Below are 25,617 nucleotides of genomic sequence, written 5' to 3' on the forward strand. Positions count from 1 at the left end.
GCAGGGTTTAGGTGAAGCTCAGACCGACGTGTAATCTAGTCGCTCTGCTAAGCTGTACCTTCTGCGTTTAACAAAAAGAGGGAAAGAAAAACATTTTTTGTTGTTTTCTCTATTAGACTTTTTTTCGGAGACATACCACCCCACCCCCCGATTCATGTTTGAGGTTAGGTTTCATCACTTAGGATCAACTTTACAAAAGGCCTGGGCTCTTTCATATAACTGTATAAATGAGCTTTGCTGAGATGAACAGCTCGATAATGGTGGGATGCAGTCAAAACATGCACGCTGGATGCAACTCATATTTCATTTGATTGGAGGTGGAGTAGGGTTTAAAAGCTGCATTTTTTTTTTTATTTCAAACAAAGTTGATCTAGGATTTCTCTTTGCTGTCTTCCTATTATCTGCTGTCATGCCCAATCTAACCTGACCGTATGTAATTCAAGATGTATATGAATAATAAAATTCCACAAACAGCACACTCTCATTTTTTCCTTTTCCCTAAAGAGACCTTAGTGTGTGCAGAGCTGCAAAGAGTCTTGTCACTATTATTTCCCTGGAATGTGTTTTTTCAGCTCAAAGTCAGGAGTCAATAGCAGTTTCTGCTAACTTGGACGACTCCCCTCTGTTATCTATCATTAAATATCTATTAGTTCAACTTTTTAATGACTTCAGAACGATTAGCACTGGTAGGCTTTCTGGCCGAGCTGTCATCCCAGCAAAAGCATTATTTTTAAATATATATGTTAATGAAAGTGTGGTTGCAAATACAGCAGTAACTATAGCAGTGGTGTGTCCGGGACTGTCACACGCTCCAAGCACATTTTCAAGCTGGGACCGCAGTCACCTCCAAGCTATATTTTTGTTTTCTTTTTCTTTTTCTTTTTCTCTTTTTCTTTTTCTTTTCTTTCTTTTTTTTTTTTTTTTTTTTTTTTTAGAAATGTAGTTGGTTGCAGTTTAAGTCAGAGCTCCTGAAATTGTTTCTACCTTGCCTGTTGCTTGCAAACTTCTGACAGTGACATGGCCACATAATGCTGTAAAAGTGCTCTTAGGTTCCAGGTCTCCTGGAAGATTCCCTTTGTTTTGTCTATGGAAAACTGCAAGTGACTCAAGATGAACTTGTGGAGGCTGTGGTTTGTTGTGTGTGATGAAATAGGTTTTTGTTTTGTTTTGTTTTGTTTGTGTGTGTGTGTGTTTCCCCCCCCCCCACTCAAGTGTATGCCACTGAAATGGGAGAAAAAGCAGTAGTATAACACTCTTAACAATGTGCACAATGTCAGAGATATAAACCGAGGCGAGTGAACCTACTGCTGTAGGTTGCACCAGATCTGATCACATCTTACAAGTTTTACAAACTTTTGTAATCTGCAGACACAGCTTCATGTTTCAGGTTTTACTGCCTGCGCCCCCCTGCCACGGCTTGCAGCTCGCAGGCAGAAAAACACCGAGACTTCTCCAGCAGCCCCAGACATAGAGCCACCTGCAAAAGTTGTGTATTTAAGGAATAGTTTTGAGGCTTTGTTGTCAGAGAGTGAAATTAAGGTTTTGGCTGTTATGGGTCAGAAGGGCATGTGCACACTGAGCTCACGCGGGGCCCTATTCCGCCATGATTCCTCCTACGAGTTATTAGTTTATTAAGCAAATAGAGCTTAATCCAGCTCCCACTGAAAACCTGTCTCCAGTGGAGCAGGCGTTGTGTCAGCATGGGGCTGGTGTAATAAGGAGCCCGTCAGCTGCGGTTTTCCATTTGTGGCAATTTGAGGTGATGCTGGGCCTGAAACTCCTGCCCAGCCTTCTGCGTGCGCCTGTGTTATCTGCAGCCCAACACGCTGCCAGCGCTGCTGCTCACAGCATCGGCCTGTCCTGACGTGACCTGCGAGGAATTGTTCAGCACCAAAAATGGCAGCTAATTGTCGCCACTTCTGCGGGGCGATAAGCTTTTTATTGATGTTTAATAAAAGCAGTTGGGCACGCCGTCAGTGAGCAAGAACGCCGTTTTGTGATGAGAGCTGTCAAGTCCCACTTGCACGGGGGGGTCTGGAGGATTACAGATGTCTGCAGAGACAGTGGGGCTGCCACTCACCGAGCGCTCGCTGTGGCTCGTGAATGAAAGCGGGACGTGGGAGGGCAGCGGCGCCGTGCCCTCTCTGCAGACCTGTGTGGGCCTGCATGCAGGTGGCCATCGGCAGGACGAGTGGGACCGTGACGGCGTCCGCAGGAGCTCGGCTGGATGTGGCAGTCCCTAACCTGGACCTTGGGCTAATATTCGCCAGAAATATACGGTGGAGGAAGGCATGAGCGTCACTGGGGAGGCGGCAGCAGCTCCGGGGACGCAGAGCAGGGTGTCTGCGCAGGGACAGCCTGGAGACAGAAAGATGGGGACTCTTGACGCCATTTCAGGAGGGTATCCTCGCTGTGGCACCTCCTGCTCCAGCTGCCCAGGACACTCCAGGAAGCCAGGAAGGGCTGGACCCTCAGTGTCACCTGCAGTGCCCCCAGCCCTGTCCCCACGGCGCAGGCCCCAGCTGAGGTTTGCCTGCTGAAGTGTTCCTCAGGCCTGGCTCGGGGACGACTCCTCACCCCGGCCCACGAAAAAACTCCTTTTCCTTTCAATTTATCACTTGCCTGAGCATGGCCAGAGGAGCCAGGCTCAGGTTTCACAGCGCAGCCCTCCAGCCGCAGCAGTTGTTCATCACGGGAGCCAGAATTGAATTTTCGCCGTTTGGACCTTTCTCCTCAGCTTTCCACCATCGTTTTCGGAGCTGGTTCTCCGCTCATCTTCCCACTTGCATGTGACGTGTGTGCACCGCAGCTCGCATACGGGAGCTGAAATGCCACTTTTTTCCCCTGAAGCGGTGTGGCTGTTGGTGACGGCAGGCCGGCAGCAGCGGTGGTGAACGCTGGGCCCCGACGAAGCGGCCTGGGCCCCGCCGGGGAGCTTCAAAGCGCGCGGCCCCGGGCCCAGCTCACGGGGAGCGCATTTTCGCTATTATTTCAATTATTACAACTTCCTGAATAGGTGGAAGGTCATTCATAATTCACGCCTCTGTCATCTTTACACATGCCAAACGCAGTCTATTAAGCATAAATAAAATTTCAAGTGCCTGACCAGGAAAAGTAAACTGGGATTCATAACAATGAGGCCTTATTCATCCATTTAAAAGTAAATTGTGTGTGTTCCTTTTCTCCCCTCCCCTTTCCCTTTATGGCTGGCAGTTTGGGAGCTTTTATTTCTGCTCGGTAGCACGCGCAGGGGCAGGCACGGAGGGCGGACGCGCGAGGCCGCCCCCGGCCGCTCCCCGCGTCAGACCCCCTGAACTCTGAAAGTGCTTCCAGATCTGGATCCGATTTTGCTCTTCCTACATAAACTGCAGTCACACACCACTGATCCCAGGGCATGTGAAAAGCGCATCTGGACTTTGCTTTTTTTTTTTTTTGGGGGGGGGGGGGGTCATTTCTCTACCGTGCAGCAGCTCTTTGTGCACTTCATGGGGTGGGCCGGTGCTTTCTTAGATAAGGGAATTTCTGGGGTTTTAGGTGGAAAGAGTGGGAAAAACCCTTTCACATGAAGTAATAAGGACATTTAGAAATCGGATTAAGTTTACCTGCGTGATCATTTTGTTTTAAAGTTCAGTTTGTTTTATTTCAAATTCGCAGTGGAAAGCAATTTGGTATATAAAAATATTAGTGCAGGTGTGGGATTTCTTTTATATACAGAGCCTAAAAAAAAAACTTTTTTTTTTTTTAATTATTAAAGTTAGTATTTTAACAATAAGAATATCAAAATGCCAAATCTGGAAGTCAGACACATGAACCTTGTTTTGGAGGGCTTTAGTTGTGAGATGCCAAATAAAACACAGCATTCATCTTAATCCAGGGAGTTTTTCTGGTTAGTCCTCTGCATCTTCTCCCTGCTGGGGTACAGAGGGGCTGGACGGGCAGTTTCTGGTGGGTAGCTTCATCATCTCTGATATTTCAGTATTTTTGAGGATCTACACTGACAGGCTGGACAGTTGGCTACAGAGTTTGCACCTGGTTAAGGATTTGTCCCACGTCCGCAGCGAGGATCCTGCATCATACTGGGACTTGCATCGGGATGGGATGCAGCACAGCACAGTGCTCCGCAAACAAGCCCCTCTTTATGTGCCTGTCAGTCCACGTGTCCTTACTCTGCAGCCAGAGGTGAAAAGGTCTATCGGAGCGTCTTTGATGGGACAGCATGAGCAGAGGAGGAAGAATGGCAGGGAAAGCTGCGTTGTGGTTTCTCTTCATACCTTCATGCGGATGCACCATCGACCTTGGAAAAACAAGTGTTGCTTAAAGCAGATGTTTGCTGGATGCAGTGTTGACATCAGCAAGGAGCTGCAGGGCCGCAAGTGTAAGCACCACCTACGTCCTCTTCTGTGTGACCCTGAAGAACATTCACTAGACACCAGTGGCATTATTTTTATTCAAGACTTGCTGGAAGGGTTTTGAATGTGCTGATTTGGTTTTGCGTCGGTGTAAATTAGTGAAAAACAAGATTAATGTGAAAGTATTAAGAAACAAGAGGAGTGCCCTGAGTCTGACCTGTTTTGTGCAAACATGGCACTGCTGACCTCAGGACGAGCCTGCAGTGGCCCAGCGGTGCCTGGAGATACTTCTGCTGTTGGTGATGGCTGGGGAGGGTGTTGTGGGCTTGCAGTGCCGCGGGCTGCTATGCCACATTTTGGAGGCTAGTGTACTTTTGGAAAGGAAGCAAGAAAGTTGAGCCTGACAAGAAAAGATGTGTTTTGCATTGCTGAAAGAAGCCCATTGTTTTCTAAGGGGAAACAGAATTGGAGAATGAACCGTGTAGCTTTTATACATTTATCTGACTGACAGGCAAAAAATAAAGAGCCCAAGCAAGCCCCTCTGACACTGGGGGCAGGACAGTGTGGAAGAGAAGGGAAATGCAGCCTCGGCTTCTTGGGAGGGGAAGCAGCACGTGAATGCCTGCTCCTGTCTTTTATGGGGGATTTTTGCCACAAGCAGGAGGCTGCGGTGCGGGTTTGTTGTGCCTGATAGGAGACATCAGGAGGGGAACATCAGGTCGTGGGACGTTGGGCAGAGGTGGGACATCAGGTGGTGGGACACCGGGCAGTGGGACACGCTGGCTTCAGCTGCTGCTGCTCTGCAGGCCTCTGCCAGAGCAGCTTTGAGGACGAGGCGAAGAAAAGAAAACAATTCGGAGGAAATCTGTCTTATTTAGTTATTTTTATGTGTTTAGCACGTTTCTGTGGGCAAAGGCCGCTTGCAGAGAGATAAACCATTAGGCTATACGGCCACCTCCTGGAGGACGTGGGTATCTGCTCGGTGCCGGGGCCACCCGTTGGGTGCTGTGTGAGGGGAATACCCACACAGCCCTCCCTGGGCACCCAGCCCGAGGCCAGCACAGCTGCTGGGCGTTAAACAGCAGAGTGGATTTTGTGCCTCCCTCCCAGGGCACCAGAATGAGTACTGAGAGTTAATTCTTTGTGAATTAAACCTTTAAAAATACATTAGACGGAGTAAATGCAAAGGCATCGTTTGTTAGGGTAGGAAGCCTAGCTGTCATGTGTTTTTGTTTAACAAGGCCTGAGGAAGTTACTAATATGTATTTGAGCTGTTTCGTGGAGCTTTTTTAGTGTTCTTCACGTTTCCTGCTGCGACAGAGAGCAGCCAGATGGGTTTGGGGAATCTTGTTTGGGCAGAGCCTGGCAGGGAGCACACGACGGGGGCTCGCCCCGACCGGGCGGTACCACCGGGCGCACGGCCCCTGCTCCTCCACCAGGCCAGAGCCCGGTGTCGCCTGGACGAGGGGACCAGGTGCCACGAGCCGAGTGCTGACGAGCTGACGAGCTGCTGTGGGCACGCCTTCATCCTGGCCTAAGCGTGCCTTTGGTTCCTGTTTGGAGCTGAGGAGTAAAAAGGCCCGCTGGGTTGTGCAGGCCTCTTCCTTCGTGGCTCTCAGGACTGCTCAGGCGACTGAAGCGGGTGGGCTTGGATGCCTCGTGTTCATCAGCAGCATCTCCTCGGGTGTGATTCAGTAACTTTCCACAGTTCTTTCCCCCTTCTCCAAGGGGAGAAACAGGTTACATCTCCCCTGCGCCGGTCATTCAGGGTTGTGTTTTATGGTTACCTTGTACATAGATCTGGTGTAATAAAGCATGTGAATTGCTGGTGGTGTTTGCAGTCATCAGGCAGCTCATTTTGCAGCAGAAGCTGTTGAAAGCAATCTCTTCTTTATCTTCGTGGAGCCCAAAGCACAAGGTCTGTGGGGCTGGCAGGAGGCCCCCTGCCACAGCCCAGGGTGGCACCTCCCCAGCTTACCACAGCAGGACTGCAGGACTCACCTCCCCTCCGCATTTGTGGCATTTACCCGCCTTTCTCTTTTCCAGATATTCTACAGAGTTGTAGCAGACATTGAACCTGGAGAGGAGCTGTTACTGTTCATGAAGAGTGAAGATTATTCACATGAAACAATGGCTCCGGACATCCATGGTTAGTCACCTCTTATCTAATATGAGGTATCCAAAAAATTAGGGAGATTTCTCGTCTGTTGCAATACTTTCGAAATCCAGAATAGTTTGCCTGTAGCCAGGGAGGAGAGCTGGACTATGGTTGTATTTGTCTATCTTCCACCCTTCTGTTTTTCTGAAAGCTGTTCAGTGAATAAACTGCTCTAATACTAACGTAACTCCTTCAGTGCCTCTGAGGTATGGCTGTGATCTCAAAAGCAGTGCTGGCAGTGGCACTGAAGGGTCTCTGTTTATTTTCTTTATCACGCCTGGCCCAAATAACTTCCCAAAAAATTGAGTGGTGCATTCTGTACCTGCCAGTCTGCTGAACTCTACTTTGCAGAGTTGATTTTTCTCAGCGTTGCGTCCCTGCAACTCTTTCAGATCTTACCTTCGTGTACACAAACCTCCCTGGCAGAACCAGAGGCCTGCAGAGGTAACTGAGGGCATCATTAAGGCTCCAGAAATGAAACTTAATTAGTTTTGGGGTACTGCAGAAGGAAGAGAGTCCATAGCATTGTCTCCAGACTGTGCTAGTTGCTGGTCCTTTAGGGCTAAGATGTACGGACCCTGATAATGACTGTGTTTTGTTTTTTTTTTTTTTTGTCAGTTTGCCAAACAACTGCTTTTTTGAAAAGAGAAAATCTCAGGTTGTTAATGTCGCTGTCACTTCTGAGAACACAGCCATCCTTCCTCCTCGTGCTCATTCATTATTCATCCAACGCACAGGGCCTGGGTGTTAAACCCCTGAGCTCCTGCTGATGCTGTGCAGATTGGGATGCAGATTGGATCAGATTTGTCCCCACCTCCAAATGCTTCTCCTGCTCTGCTGTCCATAGTGCAGCGGGTTAGGAAGCCACAGCTGGCTGTAGGATATCAACTGGATGCTCGTTAGATTGCGGTTCATGCCAATGTGGCCATTGTACAAATTCTTAGGGATTTGGACTGCACACAGGGGTCTTCCCAGGGCAGGGCATGGGTGTCAAGGGCTGTGCTTTCTTATACCTGCCTGTACATTGAAGAAGAGTTCGGGGATTATTCATTCATTCTAATTTGGTGTGGGTTTTCTCTTTTTCCTTTTTTTTTTTTTTCTTTTTTGTGCTGCTGACTTTATTTGTTGCTAAAGTTGTCACGCTTTTTAAGCATACTGTTTTCTATGCCTATTCCTTCTGGGCAACTGTATCAACAGCACCAGAGGAGTTTTCTGCAGTCACACACAAGTATGTGTCCCACAGGGCTAATTTAGGAACAGATTGGACCAAAGTATTGCTAGTGGAAAGCAGTCCTAGTGGTGATTTCTCTGGAGCAACTCAGCCCTCAAGTAGGCACCAGTTATATCCATTTGAGATTTCAGCCAGACTCCTTGACACCTGAGCATTTGTATCTGCAGGTCAGATAACTCTGGAACCAGAACAGGGCATGTGGGCAGTCAGTAGAAAATCCAACAGAAAAAAAAATAAAAACCCATGGGATTCTCTTCTTCACATCTGCATTCCGGAATTTTCATCTCTCTCTGGCTCACCTTAAACAGGGAGGGTGCTGGAAGAGAACTCTAATGGAAATGAAGAGACTTCTACAAGCTATGAACACCCTTTGGGCTATTTGAAATGCTGGTGTTTGCGTCAGTCTCCTTCATTCAGATAGGCAGAGACCAACAGCCTCCACTGGATATCCACCTTAGATCCCGTATATCCCTTTTTAGGATAGTGTTAAACACACTGACCTTTGTACCAAGCCAACGTTAGGAATCCCTGTTGGTTGTCACCCAGGCAGTTAACAGGTAGCATTGCAGTGTCGTATATTGTAGAATTAAAACAGTATTAGAAAGCATTACAAAGCATCCTTGTTTCTTTTATGTTTTTCATTCTTTTTTTTTCTTTTCACTAAATAGCCGTCTATTTAAGTACACTGTGGAGTAACTCCTGAGAGTAACTAAAAATGACTGAAAATTGAGGCAGTCTCACCAACCATTTTGTCTTCCAGAGGAGCGCCAGTATCGCTGCGAGGACTGTGACCAGCTCTTTGAGTCCAAGGCTGAGCTTGTAGACCACCAGAAGTTCCCCTGCAGCACACCTCACTCCGCGTTCTCCATGGTGGAGGAGGACTTCCAGAAAAAGCTTGAGAATGAGAACGACCTTCAGGATGTGCATGAAATCCAGGAGTGTAAAGAGTGCGATCAAGTCTTCCCAGATTTGCAAAGGTAGGAATTAATGCTTAAAACGTGGTTTAATAAGGCAAATTCTGCAATGGCTTCAGTCAGATCATGCAGGGCATCAGCCAGGGCAGAATCTTACACCTTTTGATGAATAAAATTTCTCTGCTCATTGGTGTTTTAGAGCATGGAAATTGATGGAGTCTCAGTAAATCAGAAATTCAGTTGTTAATAGGGACCTTAATTTACGAACTGGATCTTCTGATAATCAGATCTTTAGATGGCATGAGTTGGGCTGGTGGTGATGAAATCAGAGGAGTGATTGTAGTTCAGATGAAGTGAGTTCTTGTTCCCATTTTTGGGTAGAAATTACTTAAAGCATCTCTGAATGGTATTCACTGATTTGATCTTTGCAAACAAGCCATGCTAGGCAGAGGCAGGTTGGTTAGACTGTGTTCTAGATATTAATACACATATGTACAGCCATACCTTCTTGAAACATCGGGGTTCATCTTTCTCTTACATATATCTGTCTGCATAAACAGACAGACCCATATGCATATGTCCTTGAAACTTGTATAGGTAAGAATGTAAATACAAAGTACAACTTCGTATGCTGAAGTTAATTTACGTGTTTCCCGTCACTGTATTTTTTGTGGCTACTTAACGTAATGTATTGCAGTGCAGCAAGTTTTGCAAATTACTGAAAGGTATTGGGAGTGCTCTGGAGCTTCTGCAGTACATCTCTCACAAATTCACACCGTAATGCTCTCACTTTGAGGATGCGGGAGGGTTCTAGCAGTTGTGCTGAGGTATCTCGGCAGGCAGACACTGGGTCAGATCCTCTGCTGTGACGAGACAGAAGAATATGTCATATGAAGACAATTGATAGCAGCAGCAGATGTGGGCCAGTATCTTTTGCTTCCAGGCAGGGTCTGTGCAGCGGAATCCGTGCTCCTACAGCTTCTTTCCCGTCTGCATTGTGTGGGTACAACTTAGGTAATTGCATTAATTATGCACTTTTAGGGACAGCAGTGTGTTTATTTGCATTGCTCGAAAATCACATGCCATTTAAATATCACATGCCATAAAATCACTCGTCCACTAATAGAGTACTTTGCAAGTTCATGTTTTTTGTAGAAATCCTTACTAATCCACGGCTCAGGATCTCATGGTGTGTGCTGAGGTGGGACGCCAGCATGGATTTGTGCACGTGCAGGGTTTGTCCCTTAGGCCTTCTCATCCTGGATGTGCCAGGTGCTGATTGTGCAAGGCGAAGCCCCCTTCCCCAAACCACAGACGCTCCCAGGCTCCTGCTGACTGAGCAGCGGCTGCTTGCTGTTGTGCAGGCGGTCTGTGATCAGCGTGTCGTACGACTTGACCGTTACACCTCCTCAAAATTAACGGCACCAAAATGAGAACGCGGTGTGCCAAACGCTGCTCCCATGGGTCAGCCGCACGGAGTGTGAAGTTGTGCACACGCAGTGCCTTGCTCGCTGCCTGCCGTTGGGCAGTTTCCAGCTCCACGTGTCTAATTTTCAGTCCGAGTGATGGATGCAGAAGGGCTGATGTCAGTAGAGAAGTTGAAAGGGCTGCAGCAGGGTGGGTGCGGCAGTAGTTGGGACCGACATTTCTCTACATCGTGAGTTATTTGGTGTTAAAGCTCTTTTCTGCCCATGAACCAGAGGACAATATCTAACATATGGGAATCATTGAGCAAATGTAAATTTAGCTTAAAATATTAAATATTGAAGAGAAAGGGCAGAAAACAAAGAACGAGTCATCATAAATAGATGGGCAGTACTGTGAGAAAGAGTGAAAAATGAGAGAGAATGCAGTCATTCTCCGAACTCTTGAATTATTGAGAGGCTAATACACCACAAAGACAGTTCACAGCAAAAAAAGTACAGAAGCATGCTATATACAGATTATATAAAACAAAAGGCCCGAATGAGCCATGCTGGAGGGTGTGCATAATTAAATTGAGAAAGAGCTGAGTGTGAAGATTGAGGTCTGGACATCTGGGGAGGGCCAGGAGTGCTCTGGTGCTGATGGTGGGTGGTGTACTCACATCAGGTGTCTGGCAGAGTGGGGACAAGGGTCTCTCTAGGTCTGACTGAGATTGGCTTCCCAGTGCATGGTGGAGATGCAATTGTTCTAGAAATGTTTGCAGGCAAGGCTGCTAACATAATTGCTGCAGATGAATACTAAAAGACAAATTCAGAAAATTCAGAGGTGAAAATGACTTCAAGGACATGCAAAAGAAATTAGGTAGGAACTGAATATCCTGCTAACAGACTGAACAAACTACGAAGAAAAGAACTACATAATTGAACACAGTTAGTAATCATCAAGGATAACTTTACTCTTAGTGTGCTGTATTCAGAAGCATTGTTCTGCTTCCTTATGCTCATTCTGTCCTCCACCAGTGGAGTTATTCCGGCCTACTCCTGCTGTAAGAAGATTGACTCCCATTGCAGGAGTGGAGCTACATCAGGTGATAGGATCCTAGATGTCGTTAGAGTGAGAGCAATAAGGAAGAAATGATTCAGAGTGCAGGGAGGAATTACCAGAGTGAAATGTTGAGAGGTGGATGGAATGATCTCCTTGGGGAGTGATGGAAGCATCATCTCCCGGAGCATTTGCAAGTGGCCCGGTGAAACATCAGCCAACGTCTTATTGTGGTACAGAGGGGATGCGCTGCCTCCCAGCAGGGACAGGCCTGACGCGCAACGGGCCTGGCTCTGTCAGGATTGGGCCTTCGGGGCTCTTTCTTTCTCTTTTTCTTTTTTTTGGTTACGTGCTCTGTTGTCTCCTCTTCCTACACTGATTTGTGAACCCCTGCTCCTGTTTCCGCAGCCTGGAGAAGCACATGCTGTCCCACAGCGAGGAGCGGGAGTACAAGTGCGACCAGTGCCCCAAAGCTTTCAACTGGAAGTCCAACTTGATACGTCACCAAATGTCGCATGACAGCGGCAAGCACTACGAGTGTGAGAACTGTGCCAAGGTACAGTGAATTTGTAGGCTGCCTGGCATGTCTCGTGTCGCTGAGCCTGCAGGGGCAGCCGGGGTTGGGATACTCGAGGGCGTAGCGCTCCCGCAGTGTTTCAGCCCGTTTCCCAAGGGTTTAAATCTTCACTTTGTGTATGTTAGCTTTCCACCCCTTTCGATTTGGAAGGACACTACTGCAACATAAATCAAAACAAGAAAAAATGCCAGGTTCTGACTGCGCTGAGCGCAACCATCTCATTCCTAGAGCATCTGTATCACTTCCAGCACAGTGCTTGCTGCACAGGTTACTTGTATAAAATTTCGTTTTACCAAATTCCCAAAGCCTGCGCCTTTTGCTTAAGGACTTTCTCATGTTTAAGTACATTTGCTGCAATAATGGGAATTTTGCATTGAGCTGACACTTGTAAGATGCAGCTGAGCCCTCAGTACTGGGACTGTGATTGAGATTTCTTGCTGCCATGTGTCCAGCAAAGTATTTCTATTGCAGTAATGTCTGGAGGTTTCCTGTAGCCACATTTTGACTCATTTTCTGCAAAGGTGTTGCACAGGAAGTCACTGGCCTCAAAAGCATGACTTCTAATCGCAGGAGCAAATGCTTCTGCTGTAGTGGCTGCATAGGGGCTAACAGCTCCACCAAATATTTGGCTGATCCTGGGAAACAGAGGCCCCGTCCTGTAGGCACAGCTCCCACTGATGCCCATAGGCCGTGTTGAGGTGCAACAAGCATCCACCGTTTTTTAATCCCAAAAAGCTCCCAGTAGCTTTGAGGTCTGAATTCTGAAAGACGCTTGTGTTAACTGGCTTCTTCTGCGGTTAAGTTTCTTGGTTAATGAGTACTCATTTCCTAGCAGGTTTTCACGGACCCCAGCAACCTCCAGAGGCACATTCGTTCCCAGCATGTTGGGGCTCGTGCTCACGCTTGTCCAGAGTGTGGCAAAACGTTTGCCACTTCTTCAGGCCTCAAACAGCATAAACACATCCACAGCAGTGTCAAACCTTTTATATGTAAGTCTTCCACTAAACGTCTTTGGTTAAGTGTATTTCTTGTGTCGAAAAGCGCCATAATCTGCAGGCAGGAGGTTGTGTTGCGCTTCCTTGGCTTCTCCCACTGGTTTCGTGGGGGCTGTGAGTTATTAAATGAGAATTGGGTAATTCATAGTCCGATGCACAGCATTGCTTTCATATGACTTTCCTTTTCAGGCAGACACTGTGTGATGTATAAATGTACCTCTTGTCCCTGGGATATTTTTCCACGCATAGATGCAAAGAGCAAGTGGGGAGTGAGATTTGGCAAGAGGGAGCCATGCTTTGCACCACGCTGAGCTGGCTGCTCTCCTTCCTGCTCCTTTGGAGGAGCAGCAGCCTCTATGCTGCAGGCGGTGCTGGATCCATCCCTGCCATGCAGGGCAGCATTGGTGCTGGTGCTGGGGAGGAGGTGGCAGTGCCAGCAGGGGCAGGGAGGGTGTCCCATCCAGCTGGAGGGGTGGCACAGTCTGGGTGTGTTGGGTGTTAGGCAGAGCCAGCGGGACCTAAAAGCTTTCTTTGCTTTAGAAATTAAATTCGGGCCACAGGGTCTCTCCAGCAGATAACATGAGTTTTGCAGGAATTGGAAAATAAACCTTAAAGCCACTGTATATCAGCCAGAGGAGCTTGCCTCCCTCCTCGAGGCTCTTTTCCATGCCCCGAATTTAAGTATTGGGTTTAGCTATTAGAGCTTTGCCAGCAGCTGCTCCAGCAATAAAACTTGCCTCATATGTGGGCCTGACTCTATACCGGGCTGTAAATCAGGTCCTCAGAGTCCCAAGGGTTGTGTTTGCTACTTGGCCAAATCCTGGTGTGAGATCGGAGAATCTGGGTGCACAGTAATGTTGCAAGTTGCTTTCTCTCCCTTTCACCAGGGAAGTAGAGGGAAAAAATATGTAAGAATATTATTCTTGCTAGCGTTAATGTCCTCCACATACTTTTCAGACACCTGCTACGGCTTTAAAAGCACCTTATGAACACCTCCCTTCCTTGTTCTCTAAACTTCTTCACCTTTTGCTGTTCTCAAAAAGAATTTACCCAAATGTCGTCTTGATACTTTTTTCCATCTGCCTGTATTTTCTGTACTCCTGTTTCACACCAAGTCTGACAGGAGAAGCGGCACCCCAGCCAGGCAGCATGCTAGGCACGGCAGGTTGCTGTCACAGCAGAAGACAGCAAAGCTGCAGCTCCAGCCAACGCTGCACGGTCCTGTTTGCTGGAGGGGGCAGCTGCGACTGGGGCATTTGCCTCCTCAGCATGTACAAACCTAGGGAGCTCTAAAATGCTGCTTTGACACATGCTTTGGGTCTTACAATGCCTCGAGGGGAGCAGTAATGGCTTGCAAGGCTAATTTATGGGAAGTCTGTATATCTGCCATTGGGTTAGATAATCCTTTTGATGGGCTTCTACTCTAAGATGTGTAACTAACCCAATCCAATAATAAACATCACTAATAATTCTTAGACCTAGGATTACAGGTTAAGTAATTACACTTTGAATTTATACTTATTAGACAACGATAGCTTCCGATCCGGGTAAGGAACCTTTAGCTAGTCCTCTTGCAGCCAGTGCCCTGCATAAAAATGCGAGAGTGGCACCTCTCAAATGAAATAATCTTGAAATGTTTTTGTTACTATTTATCCTGATAAATCAAACCAGCAACCAGTGCTCTTGAAATGCACAGTATGAGAGATGAAAACCCATTGAGCAATCCCTGAATAATAGCCATGTAATTACAGAACAAAAGGGTTTGGAGACCACATGTTGGTAGGCTTTGCTGAGCAATGGGAGGGAGGTAGGGTCACCTCAAGGAGATATCTGTTTTCCACCAGGAGGCCACACACCATGATTTACTCTACCAGTCTGTTTATGGCAACTGTCTCTTATTACAGTACACCGCCCAAGCTTGAGTGAAAACTCACCAACACTAAGGTAATTACTCACTGCCTTCGCAAAATCTCCAGCCTCTCCAAATAGAAACCACATGCCATAATAGACCGAACATATTCAGAATAGTACTTACAGTAATTTTTTTAATAAGCAGAAAATATGCAAAGTTAACTGCTGGCTAATTTGGGGTCCAGAGACGATCGCGGTATGGAGCGTGCTTAAGCACGAGATGAATTTTTGCAATCTGGGAGACAGGCTGGGAGTTTGTGTTAAACCTGGGTCTGCGCAGCAATAAAAGCTGCGAGGAGGGAAGCTTCCCTTACAAGTTAGCTGCTTAAAAGTATGGCGCTAAGATTTAAAGGATGTAATAAGGTGTAACAGGAGAAATCAAACCCAGCTTCTGTTGCTTTGATACGTGGAAGCAATTAAAGTTGATAACCGTCCCCCGTCCACTAAATTTTAAGCAAAGCTTTACTTGGAAATAAAAGTCATGTGGTGAAAAAGAGGTAGATCTTGTAACAAGGGCTTGCCTGAGTAGTCCTGGCTCCCGGGACTCCCGCGGAGGTCGGGGCAGCGCAGGCGATCTGCACAGCTGATCTCCTGCAGAACCGACAGGCGTTGGGTGAGCGGCTCGCTGCCGCCACATCCCGCCCGGGTTCAGGTGACAGCCCCCGAGAGTGAGACTCCTCTGGGCAGTAAGGACTTGGGACCTGTCCCCGAAATTTCTTTGTCAACCTTGAAAGCCCATGTTTTTAATAGGCTGTTAAATGCAAGAGGCACCTCATTAAACAGTTTTAAATAGCTGTTAGTCTCAGAAAGGTGAACTCCTCAGTACAGCGGTTAATTGTTTCATCAATACAATAATAAAAAATCTGTATATTTTAATGTTTTTTTGCCATTATCAATTTAATTGTGTTTTAAAACCGAGATCAGATGTATTAGTCAAATGAACAATTTAGAACTCTCTTTAAGAGAGTTTGGAAGGATCTCTCTTAGTTGTGTGTATGTTTGCGTTTCTCCAGGAGTAGAATATACCTCAGTTCTGTTGTCTTTTGAGTAGTTTAATGGAGACTAATAAATGGATAATATATCAAGGCTCTATAAAGGAGAACTTCCCAACTCTAGGAAGACTAGATCTGTGCCAATAAACCCTTTTTCCCCCAGATGCTACTCTGACTGCAGCATTACATTTAATATAATCCTGTAGATAAGGAGCAGGCCCTTAGCACAACCTGGTAGAAAATCAAAAGCCCATAAAATGTGATTAGTTTTAAATCATACACTAGCCTAGTTTTGTAAACGTATGCATTTTCAAAAGGGAAGATGGGGATTTTCTTTTTTGAAGAAAAATACGTTGTCTGATGCTCTGCTGTAATGTATTGGGCATAACTTTATCAGTGCAGATGGAGTTTTCCTGCTTGGATGTGATGGGAATTGGCCCGTAATATCCAAGATGAAGGTTGTGAAAGCCTGTGGATGTGCTCACTCAAGCTATACCGTTGTGGTCAGTTTAATTTTGATTTCTGTGATCGACAATGAACTTTTTGTGCAAGAGCTCAACAGTGATGGTGAGGGCTGCACAAAGCTTCTGTAAGCTTAGCTGTGGGAGCCTGATTCTGTACCATGAGGTACGGCAATGAGTTTCTGCAGTGTTAGAAGAGACATTATGCCTAGGATGAGGCTAAAGATAGGAGAAAATAGCAGAAAATTAGGGATTTATACTGCAGCAAGTGAACAACAAATAGTTCTATATTAAATAAAAAATAGTTCCATATTAAACAGACAAAATATTTTCCTAAAAGAGAAACAGAAGGCACTTATTAAGAAAAAATCAAGCATTAAAAAGGAACAAGAGCAGCTCTCCTCTTCTCTTCTTTTCTTTTCTCTTCTCTACTCTGCTCTTTTTTTATTCTTCTTTTCCATTTTTTTCCCCCTTTCTCTTCTGTTTCTTTCCTTGTGAATGAAGATTTCCAACAGGAACACTAACTGATATACAGCAACAAACATTCTTCCTGAATTACCGCATTGCAAATTTCCTGTGCTTGGGCCCAATTCTGCGCTCTTTACCCCACGAATTGTCCCAGGGATGTCGACGGTGCATGAATAGGGAAAAGGGGTGGGTGCAGCACGGGCAGGATCAGGCCCTCGAACAATGGGAGCATTGTTGCTGAGATATGGAGCAGCCTACTGAAGAGGTAAACAGTCGAGACATGACAACAAGTGGTCAAGTTTCTCAAGGGCAGCGATCTGGACGAGCAGGAAGGTTAGCGCAGGCCCCGGTGCGAGTGGAAGTCAGAGGACGTGATTGCAGTTCATGGGAACCAACAGTGCAGGATGGGATACATTCAATTCAGTTTCCTTTGCAGGCTTAAAATAGAGCCATTGTAAATTATGTCAGTCTGTCTCAAATCATGAAAATGATTGTTAAAAAGGCCTCAGAATACACAATGTGTATTGTTATGTGGCTTTGATGTGTGAAAGATGAGAGCCTATGATATAACGCAAATTAAATAAAAATACAGTGGCAACATGCTTTTTCCTGGCTGGGAAAAAAAAAGTGGGGGGGGATTTATTACAGAGGGATAACACTGCTTACTGATAATGTTGTTGCCTTGTTTTTAAACAAAGCTGGAGCTGATAGCAGTAGAAGCAAGTTAGTCCAGAGGCACGGAGAAATATTAGCGTGTTGAAGAGCACAGCACATAGCGCAGCTGGGGACATGCCTGCTGTCCCTGCTAGTCCAAAGGGTGGGAATAGAGGCCAGAAAATTCATTAAAATGGTAACGTATGCTAAATGTAAGAAGGAAAAAAAAGTGATGTGAAGATTTAAAAAAAAAAAAAATCCCATTGGCTTCATTGACATGATTCAATCTCCATAGCAGTGTCTCACCCTGCACTGGTGACGGGGTGACTTTCAGCCTCTTGCTACCAAAACTGCTGGCTGGAAGCTGTGCTGCAGCACGATGAGTGTCACAGGCCAGCTCAGGCCCAGGAGATCAAGGTAGATCTCCCCTTGGCTTTCTCCAAGTGCTTCTTTTGTGAGGCTGAAGTTACTCTCATCCCAGAGGAGCTTGAAAGGAAATCCATTGAGCTGTTCTGAGCATCGGACACACAAACAAATACAGCTGCATTTTTAAAGGAAATTGCTGTTGAAATACGGTGTATTTTTTTCGTGTGCAAGAAACAAATAAGCAATATTAAGACTAGTAAAGTTATTAAAACATGGAATTCAAAGTTATGGCTTCTAAGGCACCTGTAGGGAGCATATGCATTACATGTATAGAAATGCTTTGGGCATGCAAGAGTACCAGGCTGAGGTTACTCTAGAAGCTGTAGCCTGGGCTTTCATGAGATTAACTTCTTAACTGTAAATCGGAAATAATGTCTGTTAATCATAGTATGCCCTTGGAAATACCTGGTTGTCTTCTCCGCTGCCTCTTTCGTATCCGTGGGTCTTGCAGGCTGAGAGCTCTGCCAGGCAGCTCTGTCTGTCTCCTGCCTGGCCCTGCAAATGTTTCTGGCTAACTTACACGTGTGCGCAGTGACGCTGACGGAGGCATTCGGGGACATGGGTGCTCCCTCGTCAGGAGCACCGTGGGGTCATCCGTGTTACAGCACCGGGCCACGGCTCGTGGCAGGGCTCTGGGTGCTAATGCAATGTGAAATAATGGTATCAAATGTGCAACACTGTGCGATGCAAAGAGCAAACAAGGAACCAAAAGCGTTATCTTTTAGTGATTTCAGACCTGCTCTGGTTTGTTGGAGGGGTTTTTTTGGTGCTGTCTTTAGACATTTGTCTGCTTGGATGCCTTGCTTTGGAACAGTACAATAGCTTTTGTGCACCCAGACTTCTCCTTAACGGCTTCCTAATTGACATTTGGAGGGTAAAAATGGTTTTATTTGCAAAATTTTGAGGGTGGGGGCAATTACCATAAAGCCTGAGATTTGTTGTTGTTGTTGTTTACATACAGGTGAGGTCTGCCATAAATCCTATACTCAGTTTTCAAACCTTTGTCGACATAAGCGCATGCATGCTGATTGCAGAACCCAAATCAAGTGCAAAGACTGTGGACAAATGTTCAGCACTACGTCTTCCTTAAATAAACACAGGAGATTTTGTGAGGGCAAGAACCATTTTGCAGCAGGAGGATTTTTTGGCCAAGGCATTTCACTTCCTGGAACCCCAGCTATGGATAAAACGTCCATGGTTAATATGAATCATGCAAATCCGGGCCTTGCTGACTATTTTGGAGCCAATAGGCATCCTGCTGGTCTTACCTTTCCAACAGCTCCTGGATTTTCTTTTAGCTTCCCCGGTCTGTTTCCTTCAGGCTTGTACCACAGGCCACCTTTGCTACCTACTAGTTCTCCTGTTAAAGGACTACCGAGCGCAGATCAGACAAACAAAAGTCAAAGTCCCCTCATGACCAATCCTCAGATACTGCCAGCCACCCAGGATATTTTGAAGGCACTAAATAAGCAACCATCTGTAGGGGAAAATAAGCCAGTGGAGCTTCAACCAGAGAGGTCCTCTGAAGAGAGGCCGCATGAGAAACTCAGTGACCAGTCAGAGAGTAGTGACCTTGACGATGTCAGTACCCCCAGTGGCAGTGACCTGGAAACCACCTCTGGCTCTGATCTGGAAAGTGACATTGAAAGTGAGAAAGAGAAATTTAAAGAAAATGGTAAAATGTTCAAAGACAAAGTAAGCTCTCTGCAGAGTTTGGCTTCAATAAATAATAAGAAAGACCACAGCAATCATTCCATTTTCTCACCATCTTTAGAGGAGCAGACTGCGGTGTCAGGAGCGGTGAATGATTCTATAAAGGCTATTGCTTCTATTGCTGAGAAATACTTTGGTTCAACAGGACTTGTGGGGCTGCAAGACAAAAAAGTTGGAGCTTTACCTTACCCTTCCATGTTTCCCCTCCCATTTTTTCCAGCATTCTCTCAATCAATGTATCCATTTCCTGATAGAGACTTGAGACCGTTACCCTTGAAAGTGGAGCCCCAATCACCCAGTGAACTCAAGAAGATCCCAAAGGGAAGCTCTGAGTCTCCCTTTGACCTCACCACTAAGCGTAAGGAGGAGAAGCCCGTTACTCCCATACCCTCAAAGCCAGCAGCTCCGCCTGCGGCAAGCCAGGACCAGCCTCTAGATCTGAGCATGGGCAGCAGAAGTCGAGCCAGTGGCATAAAACAGGCCGAGCCTCGGAAAAACCACGTCTTTGGTGAAAAGAAAGGAGGCGACCTCGAGCAAAGGAAAGCGTCTGAGTCCTCTTTGCAGCACGCCCGACCGACTCCCTTCTTTATGGATCCCATTTACAGGTAACGCTGCTCTCTGGCACCCGTTGGTACAGCAGTTAGGTCTGCCAGGGCCACCTGCCCGCAGGCACGGGACAACCCCGTTCCCTTCCTGCCGACCCTACAGGGGTTACCGCAGGGGGAAAGGGGCAGGCTGCCTGCTGACCTGCACACCCTGGGTGCACTAATGCAGTAATTAGCAAGTCTTCATTACTGCCCTACTTGCACTGAGTTGCTGGTTTAACCTGCACAGCTTGATGTGCAGGACTGTAGCCTCTTACCCATAGATGCATTGGCATCAGTAGTAAGGGGTTTTATATTCACTGTGTGTTTGACAGCACTGGTTTGCCACAAATTACTTTTCTTCCAAAACGCTTCCAACCTGGCTTACTGCCTCCTGTATCTTTTCTTCCCTGGAAATCAGAGTGCATCCCAAAAGGCTGCCGGTTGTGCACCGCCTCTTTGTTCTTCCTGAATTAAATGGCAAGATCTCATAAGTACAACGAGAAGCAAATTTATCTTAAGGTGTACAAAAAGTATGGAAATTGAGAGTGATTTCTGCCCCTTTTAACATTGATTTGAGTAATGGCTGGATTTATCTAGGCATTTCATTAGTATAATTGAAGGCACAATGTCCCTGTGTGTACAAAGCCTAAGCATGGGTTAGTTAGTCTGATCTACCCTACGAAATCAATGGGAGCCTTTGTGTTGGCTTTGACAGGCACACAAGCAGACACTGTCAGTCAAGTGAGGTTTTGAAAACCAGTTGTAAAATCCCAACCCCTTGGTGTCTTCCAGTAGAGCTGACACCAATCTCACTGGGATCTGGATTTCACCTACATCCTGTGTACGTCAGCCCCCGTTTGTGCCCTTTGCCTTTCTGTTTCCGTATCTGCAATCAGCTGAAGTCATGCATCTAAATTAGTCTAGGGAAATATTAGCCAAAAAAAATGTTTGTTTATAATCTAAATGACCGATTTTACAGCCTATTGTTAAAAAAAGTTATGGCCATGAAAACGATGTTAATTTGTTATTACTTTACCTAAAAAGAATTGCTGTGGGCATAGTGTTTGCACAATGCTCTCATGTAAGACAACAGGTAGTCATTATGAAGAAACATGGTATGATGCTATTTACTGAGATGATTTTATATATGTCAGATTGATATCTGTATTAGACCGTAGGTTTTATTTGTGTCATGGTGATTTTAAATACCTGAAGCAGTGGAAATAATTATTTGTGTTTTATGGTCCTGCATGACAAACTAATGAAGTCTGTAGAAATTCTGGCAACGTAGTGTAGGGGTGGATGTTACTGAGCTGTCCTTTGCCATGAATTACAGCTACGTAAGGACAACAGGGTCTGTCCCTTAAACCGTACACGTCAGTGACAGAGAAAGCAAAAAGACCTCAAATTTCCACACTGCTTCGAATCACCCACACTGCGCTGCCCAAACACGCACGCTAGTTGATCACAATCTTGGTTGGTGGCAGGTCAGCTCCAGTGCCTTCCTGCAAGCCTGCATTTCTCGTACAGCTCCGTTCAGGGCCACCTTGGCGTGCACAGAGGATGGTCTCCAGGATGGCGACGGCAAGGTCTCGCGTGGGCAGGCGAGAAGGCACCTCTTGCTCACAGCTCCCGTTGCCTTGAATTCCCCTCCTCTGAGTGGAGAGCACACTTGGTCACCTTATTTCTTCATAAAAGTCCTCGGTAGTTAGTCATTGCTTTTTGCTATCATTATTGTTGGTCTTTTGAAGCGGGATTGCTTCCTATGTAAATAGCACGATGATCGCCCTTCAACGGCGATCCGCAGCCCCCGCCCGTAGCAATGAGCCGTGTGCGGGAACCAGGGCTGACTATACTTCCTTATCTCTTACCATTACCTCTGAGAAACAAACTGCTTGATGTATAATTGACTGTTTTAAACATGAGTAGCTGTATAATTATTAATATCTGAGACTGATTCATCATAAGCAAATCTAATTTTAACATTTACAGAGTAGAGAAAAGAAAGTTAACTGACCCACTCGAAGCTTTAAAAGAGAAATACTTGAGACCTTCCCCGGGATTCTTGTTTCATCCACAAGTAAGTATTTTTGGAATTTAGATGTTGTAAACAAGCCTATTGATGCTTCAAAGCAGGTGCAGAGAAATGAATGCGGTCTTAGTCATTTTTGGATTTCCTAAAACACACAGTTTTTGCTTCACCATTGTGGTGGAAAAGCGTAAGCATTGTTCTGAGCTTCTTGATGTTTTGCAGATGAAACAACATGTTTTGATTATAGAGGAAGCCAGTTTCGAACTACATGTATGTTTTAGAACCGTGTTCCTCCAAAACCATAGCGTCGCCACCAACGCTCGCAGCTGCCCATCTTTTTCAGGGCCGTTGCAGTGGAGGCAATATTGCCTACAGGGAGTTGGTGTAGATTCAAAGTCGGGCAAGCGTAACTGAGCATCCCGGCTATTTGCCTGTTTTTATACAATCGATTGCTTTTGTTAACGTTGAAGGACTCCCAAAAAAGAGAGAAAACCTTCTACCCAATGCATTCAACCCTCCTAATGCAAATGTCCTATCTAGCAGTCATGGGTGATAGTGTGTGCAGTGACTGTAGGATCCCTTCTCCTCCATGCCCGAAGCCGTGCTATATGAGAGGGCTGCTGTGTTGTCCATAGGCCATAATCCTGCTTCTTACTTGCTGAACAACAATTTATGAGGGTGTCCTTGAAACAGTGCAACAAGCTCAAGGTGTATGCAGTACAGAAAGAGTACCTGTGTGCAGACTGCACGTTGCTTTTCTTCAGCAGCACTGCACCCTCATTCTGTCCTCCTCTTCTTTGCTCGAGGCAATTTTGAAAAAAAAAAAAAAGGTGCAAAATAAATAAATAAATATTTTGGCAAGAAATATCTTACTCTTGAAATAAAATGCTCTGTGTTATTTGCAAATTTGAACCCCTTGCTGACTATGGGCAGTTTCACCCTAATAGTGACACCCACATGGGTCTCATGCAGCCAAGAGCTCCTGTCTCTGGCGCAGCTTCCTCTGAATTCCTGGGCAGACCACGCCACTAGTCTGCCTCAATTTGCCTTTTCATTTTTTTTCCCCCAATGAATACAACAGTTGTTATGTCCTAAATTGTACGGAATATATTCTGAAGTATGGGACTTGTGGAGATCTGGGAAGGACAGCTGATGGCATGTATCGTTGCAGATACACTGCCGTAATGCTCTTGCATGGGTGGAGAGTGCAGAAGCACAGCTCTTTCCAGTTCCAATGCCTGTAGGAAGCGAAGGGTCTATTAAGTATTAAAATTGTTGAGAATTTATGTACAAGATTTAATAGCAGCTCAGCACCTCTTGCTGAGTTACCTTATTTGCCAGAGTTGCAAAGTGACAAGTAGAAATTCCCATTCTGTAGCAGACAGTATTAATACACCGATGCACAAACGGGAGCTGAATCCTCGTTGTCTCCCCTGGTGTAAAACTGGGCTGGTTCATCAAGTGAGTGATCCTGTTTGAACAAATAAAGGGCTGTAAATTAACGGTAAATTATTCAAATGAGGCTGTTTAAGGTGCTGTATCAATGGAAGAAATAGTAGCATTGTGCTGAATCCTCGCTGGGTTTTCAGAAGGTGTAAATCTCTGTTGTTTAGTCAAAGAGAGTTGAAGGGACTGCAGGCTTCAGCACGGGTTGCTCTGATGCCATCAGCAGGTGTGGAAGGAGAGGCTCTTTGTATCAAACTGCACCATTAGGAGGTTGTTTGGGATGGGAAGGAGCCGGATACTTTTCTACGAAGCTTTGTGTGAGGGGGTTGCATGGCAGGGGGGAACCTGGAGGAAGATCTGTAGGGTGCTGGGAGAGGGTGACGTGGGCGTTCAGGTGAAATGGAAACAAGGGGCGTTCTGCTGTTAACGGGCAGGATCTGTCCCCTCTGGTGCTGGTTAGACCTCTCCTTGGTGCCTGAGGAAAGTGCCAGCACCGTCACCATGCCAGATGTCACCGCCGTGCCGCTGGGGCTGGCCGTGGGCAGAGTCCTCTCCCCATGGTGCTGGGGCTGTGCCCTGCCAGCAGCACCGTGGGGCAGGGGGATGCCTGCGGGGGCTTGTGCTGCTGCAGGTGGCTGCAGGGTTTTCCTGCCGTGTTTCCAGCCACTTTCTGCCTTTTTGCCCATCCCTCCGCATTACTCGTTTGCAATAGAAACAAATTCCGGGGTAAAGACTGGCTTTCGTTTTGTCACTTACCTGTCCGCTAGGTTAAAGCGTGTAACTTGTGAGATGGGCCACCAGTGTGACACACACTCGTAATTCACTGTAAAAGAAAAGGAAACCACCGTCACGTGTCCTGTCAAAAAAGTAAATGTCCAAATTTGCTTTCTCGCTGACATTAATAGAAGAAAGTCTCCTGTTTGCAAAGGCAGAGTTTGGTGCGGCGTTTATAGCGGACTGGGGAACGGCTCGCAGAAAAGTGTTGTTGTTTTATAGTCCCGTTCACCCCTGTAAAAGCACAGGTGTGGACTGCACCGCAAGTTTTCATTTTCTGCTGGCAGGCTCTGTCTCTGTAAAACAGGAACAAAATATTTTTCATTGTTTGCATCCTACAAATTTGTATTTCTGTAGGTGAACTTATTTCTGAAACTTGTCATTTGATTAAACAAGAGCTTAATTTTTTAAACTTGCTAATAGGACCACTAACAGACAGACCTTTAAAATAGGTTTTGGACTAGAGATTAAAGGCATAAACTCTGCAGTCCCTGCAAAACTCCTCCCAGTGCCAGTGGCCAAAAGCTGCGAAAGATTAGGTCATGTAATTGTATTTCACAGTAATTTGCTGTTACAAGTGTTTTTAGGGAAAGAATGCCCCGATGCAACAAATCATTCAGGATAATGTCTTAATTAGTATCTTTAAATAAAATCTTAATTAGTAGTTTGATTGCAATGAGGGTTCCAATGCAGGAATAATGTGTTGTTTTTGTTTCAATTTTGCTCCCAGTTCCAATTGCCTGATCAAAGAATTTGGGTAAGTTCATTGCTTATATTTTTGATTTAATCATTGTGAAATAAATTGCATAAGAAAAATATAATATGAAAGATAGCTTACCACACAATTACGGAGCATGCCACTCTTTCCTACAGTGTGTTGTAGCTGTAGCAGATAAATATCTGTTATGTCCAATTGGCGTTATTTTCACTTCTCTAATCCTGCAGTTTTTATTTGGTGAAGGCAATGGGAGCTTTACCTAAGTAAGTAAGGGTTTCAAAATGAAGTCTTTGTTTATATTTAACTGAAATTGTTCCAAGGCGTTTCCTTCAGAGATTGCAGTGAAAATTTTCAGGCTGAAATCTTGTTAGATTGCAATAGTTATAAATATTTAATCTGCATTCTAGACATTAAAATATAGAGCCTCGGAGGGCTTCACGTTTCTGTCTCATATTGGCTTCAGTGGGAGTTAGTCACTTTAAGAGCTTTGAAGTTTTGAGCTTAATTGCTCATTGCAGTACTTAAAGCCCAAATAAAACACCCATTTATTTGCAGTGCTTGTGTCAAATTTGTCCTGTATGTGCAGTTACATGGAGTCCCCCTTATGTGAACAGGAATTGTGCTTTCTGTATCTGTGGGATAAACTTGAGCATGCTCTTCTATTTTTATAAAACGTTATTTTTAATACGTCTAAATCGCTCTTGAAAAAAATAAAAAGAGCCACAGCAACTGCTTTTGCAGATGC

General features: G+C 45.7%; 1 protein-coding gene across 21 annotated transcripts in view; it reads left to right on the forward strand.

Moving 5' to 3' along the window:
* Positions 1 to 25,617, forward strand: part of MECOM (MDS1 and EVI1 complex locus) — a 318,806-nt gene that overhangs the window by 274,775 nt on the left and 18,414 nt on the right. For 7 of the 21 annotated variants that reach the window (XM_083848503.1, XM_083848502.1, XM_083848501.1 and 4 more), the window contains 7 exons: positions 6,396 to 6,498; positions 8,499 to 8,715; positions 11,527 to 11,674; positions 12,528 to 12,684; positions 18,564 to 19,920; positions 21,895 to 21,982; positions 24,885 to 24,911. In XM_083848503.1, coding sequence (XP_083704629.1) covers positions 6,396 to 6,498; positions 8,499 to 8,715; positions 11,527 to 11,674; positions 12,528 to 12,684; positions 18,564 to 19,920; positions 21,895 to 21,982; positions 24,885 to 24,911 — 2,097 coding nt within the window. Of the gene's footprint in view, positions 1 to 3,523; positions 6,034 to 6,147; positions 6,268 to 6,395; positions 6,499 to 8,498; positions 8,716 to 11,526; positions 11,675 to 12,527; positions 12,685 to 18,563; positions 19,921 to 21,894; positions 21,983 to 24,884; positions 24,912 to 25,617 lie in introns of those variants that run through there. The other 14 variants (XM_083848486.1, XM_083848491.1, XM_083848493.1 and 11 more) reach the window with 9 other exon arrangements.

This window comes from Anser anser (assembly GCF_964211835.1).
Source record: "Anser anser genome assembly, chromosome: 9".
In the NCBI taxonomy this organism is placed as follows: domain Eukaryota; kingdom Metazoa; phylum Chordata; class Aves; order Anseriformes; family Anatidae; genus Anser; species Anser anser.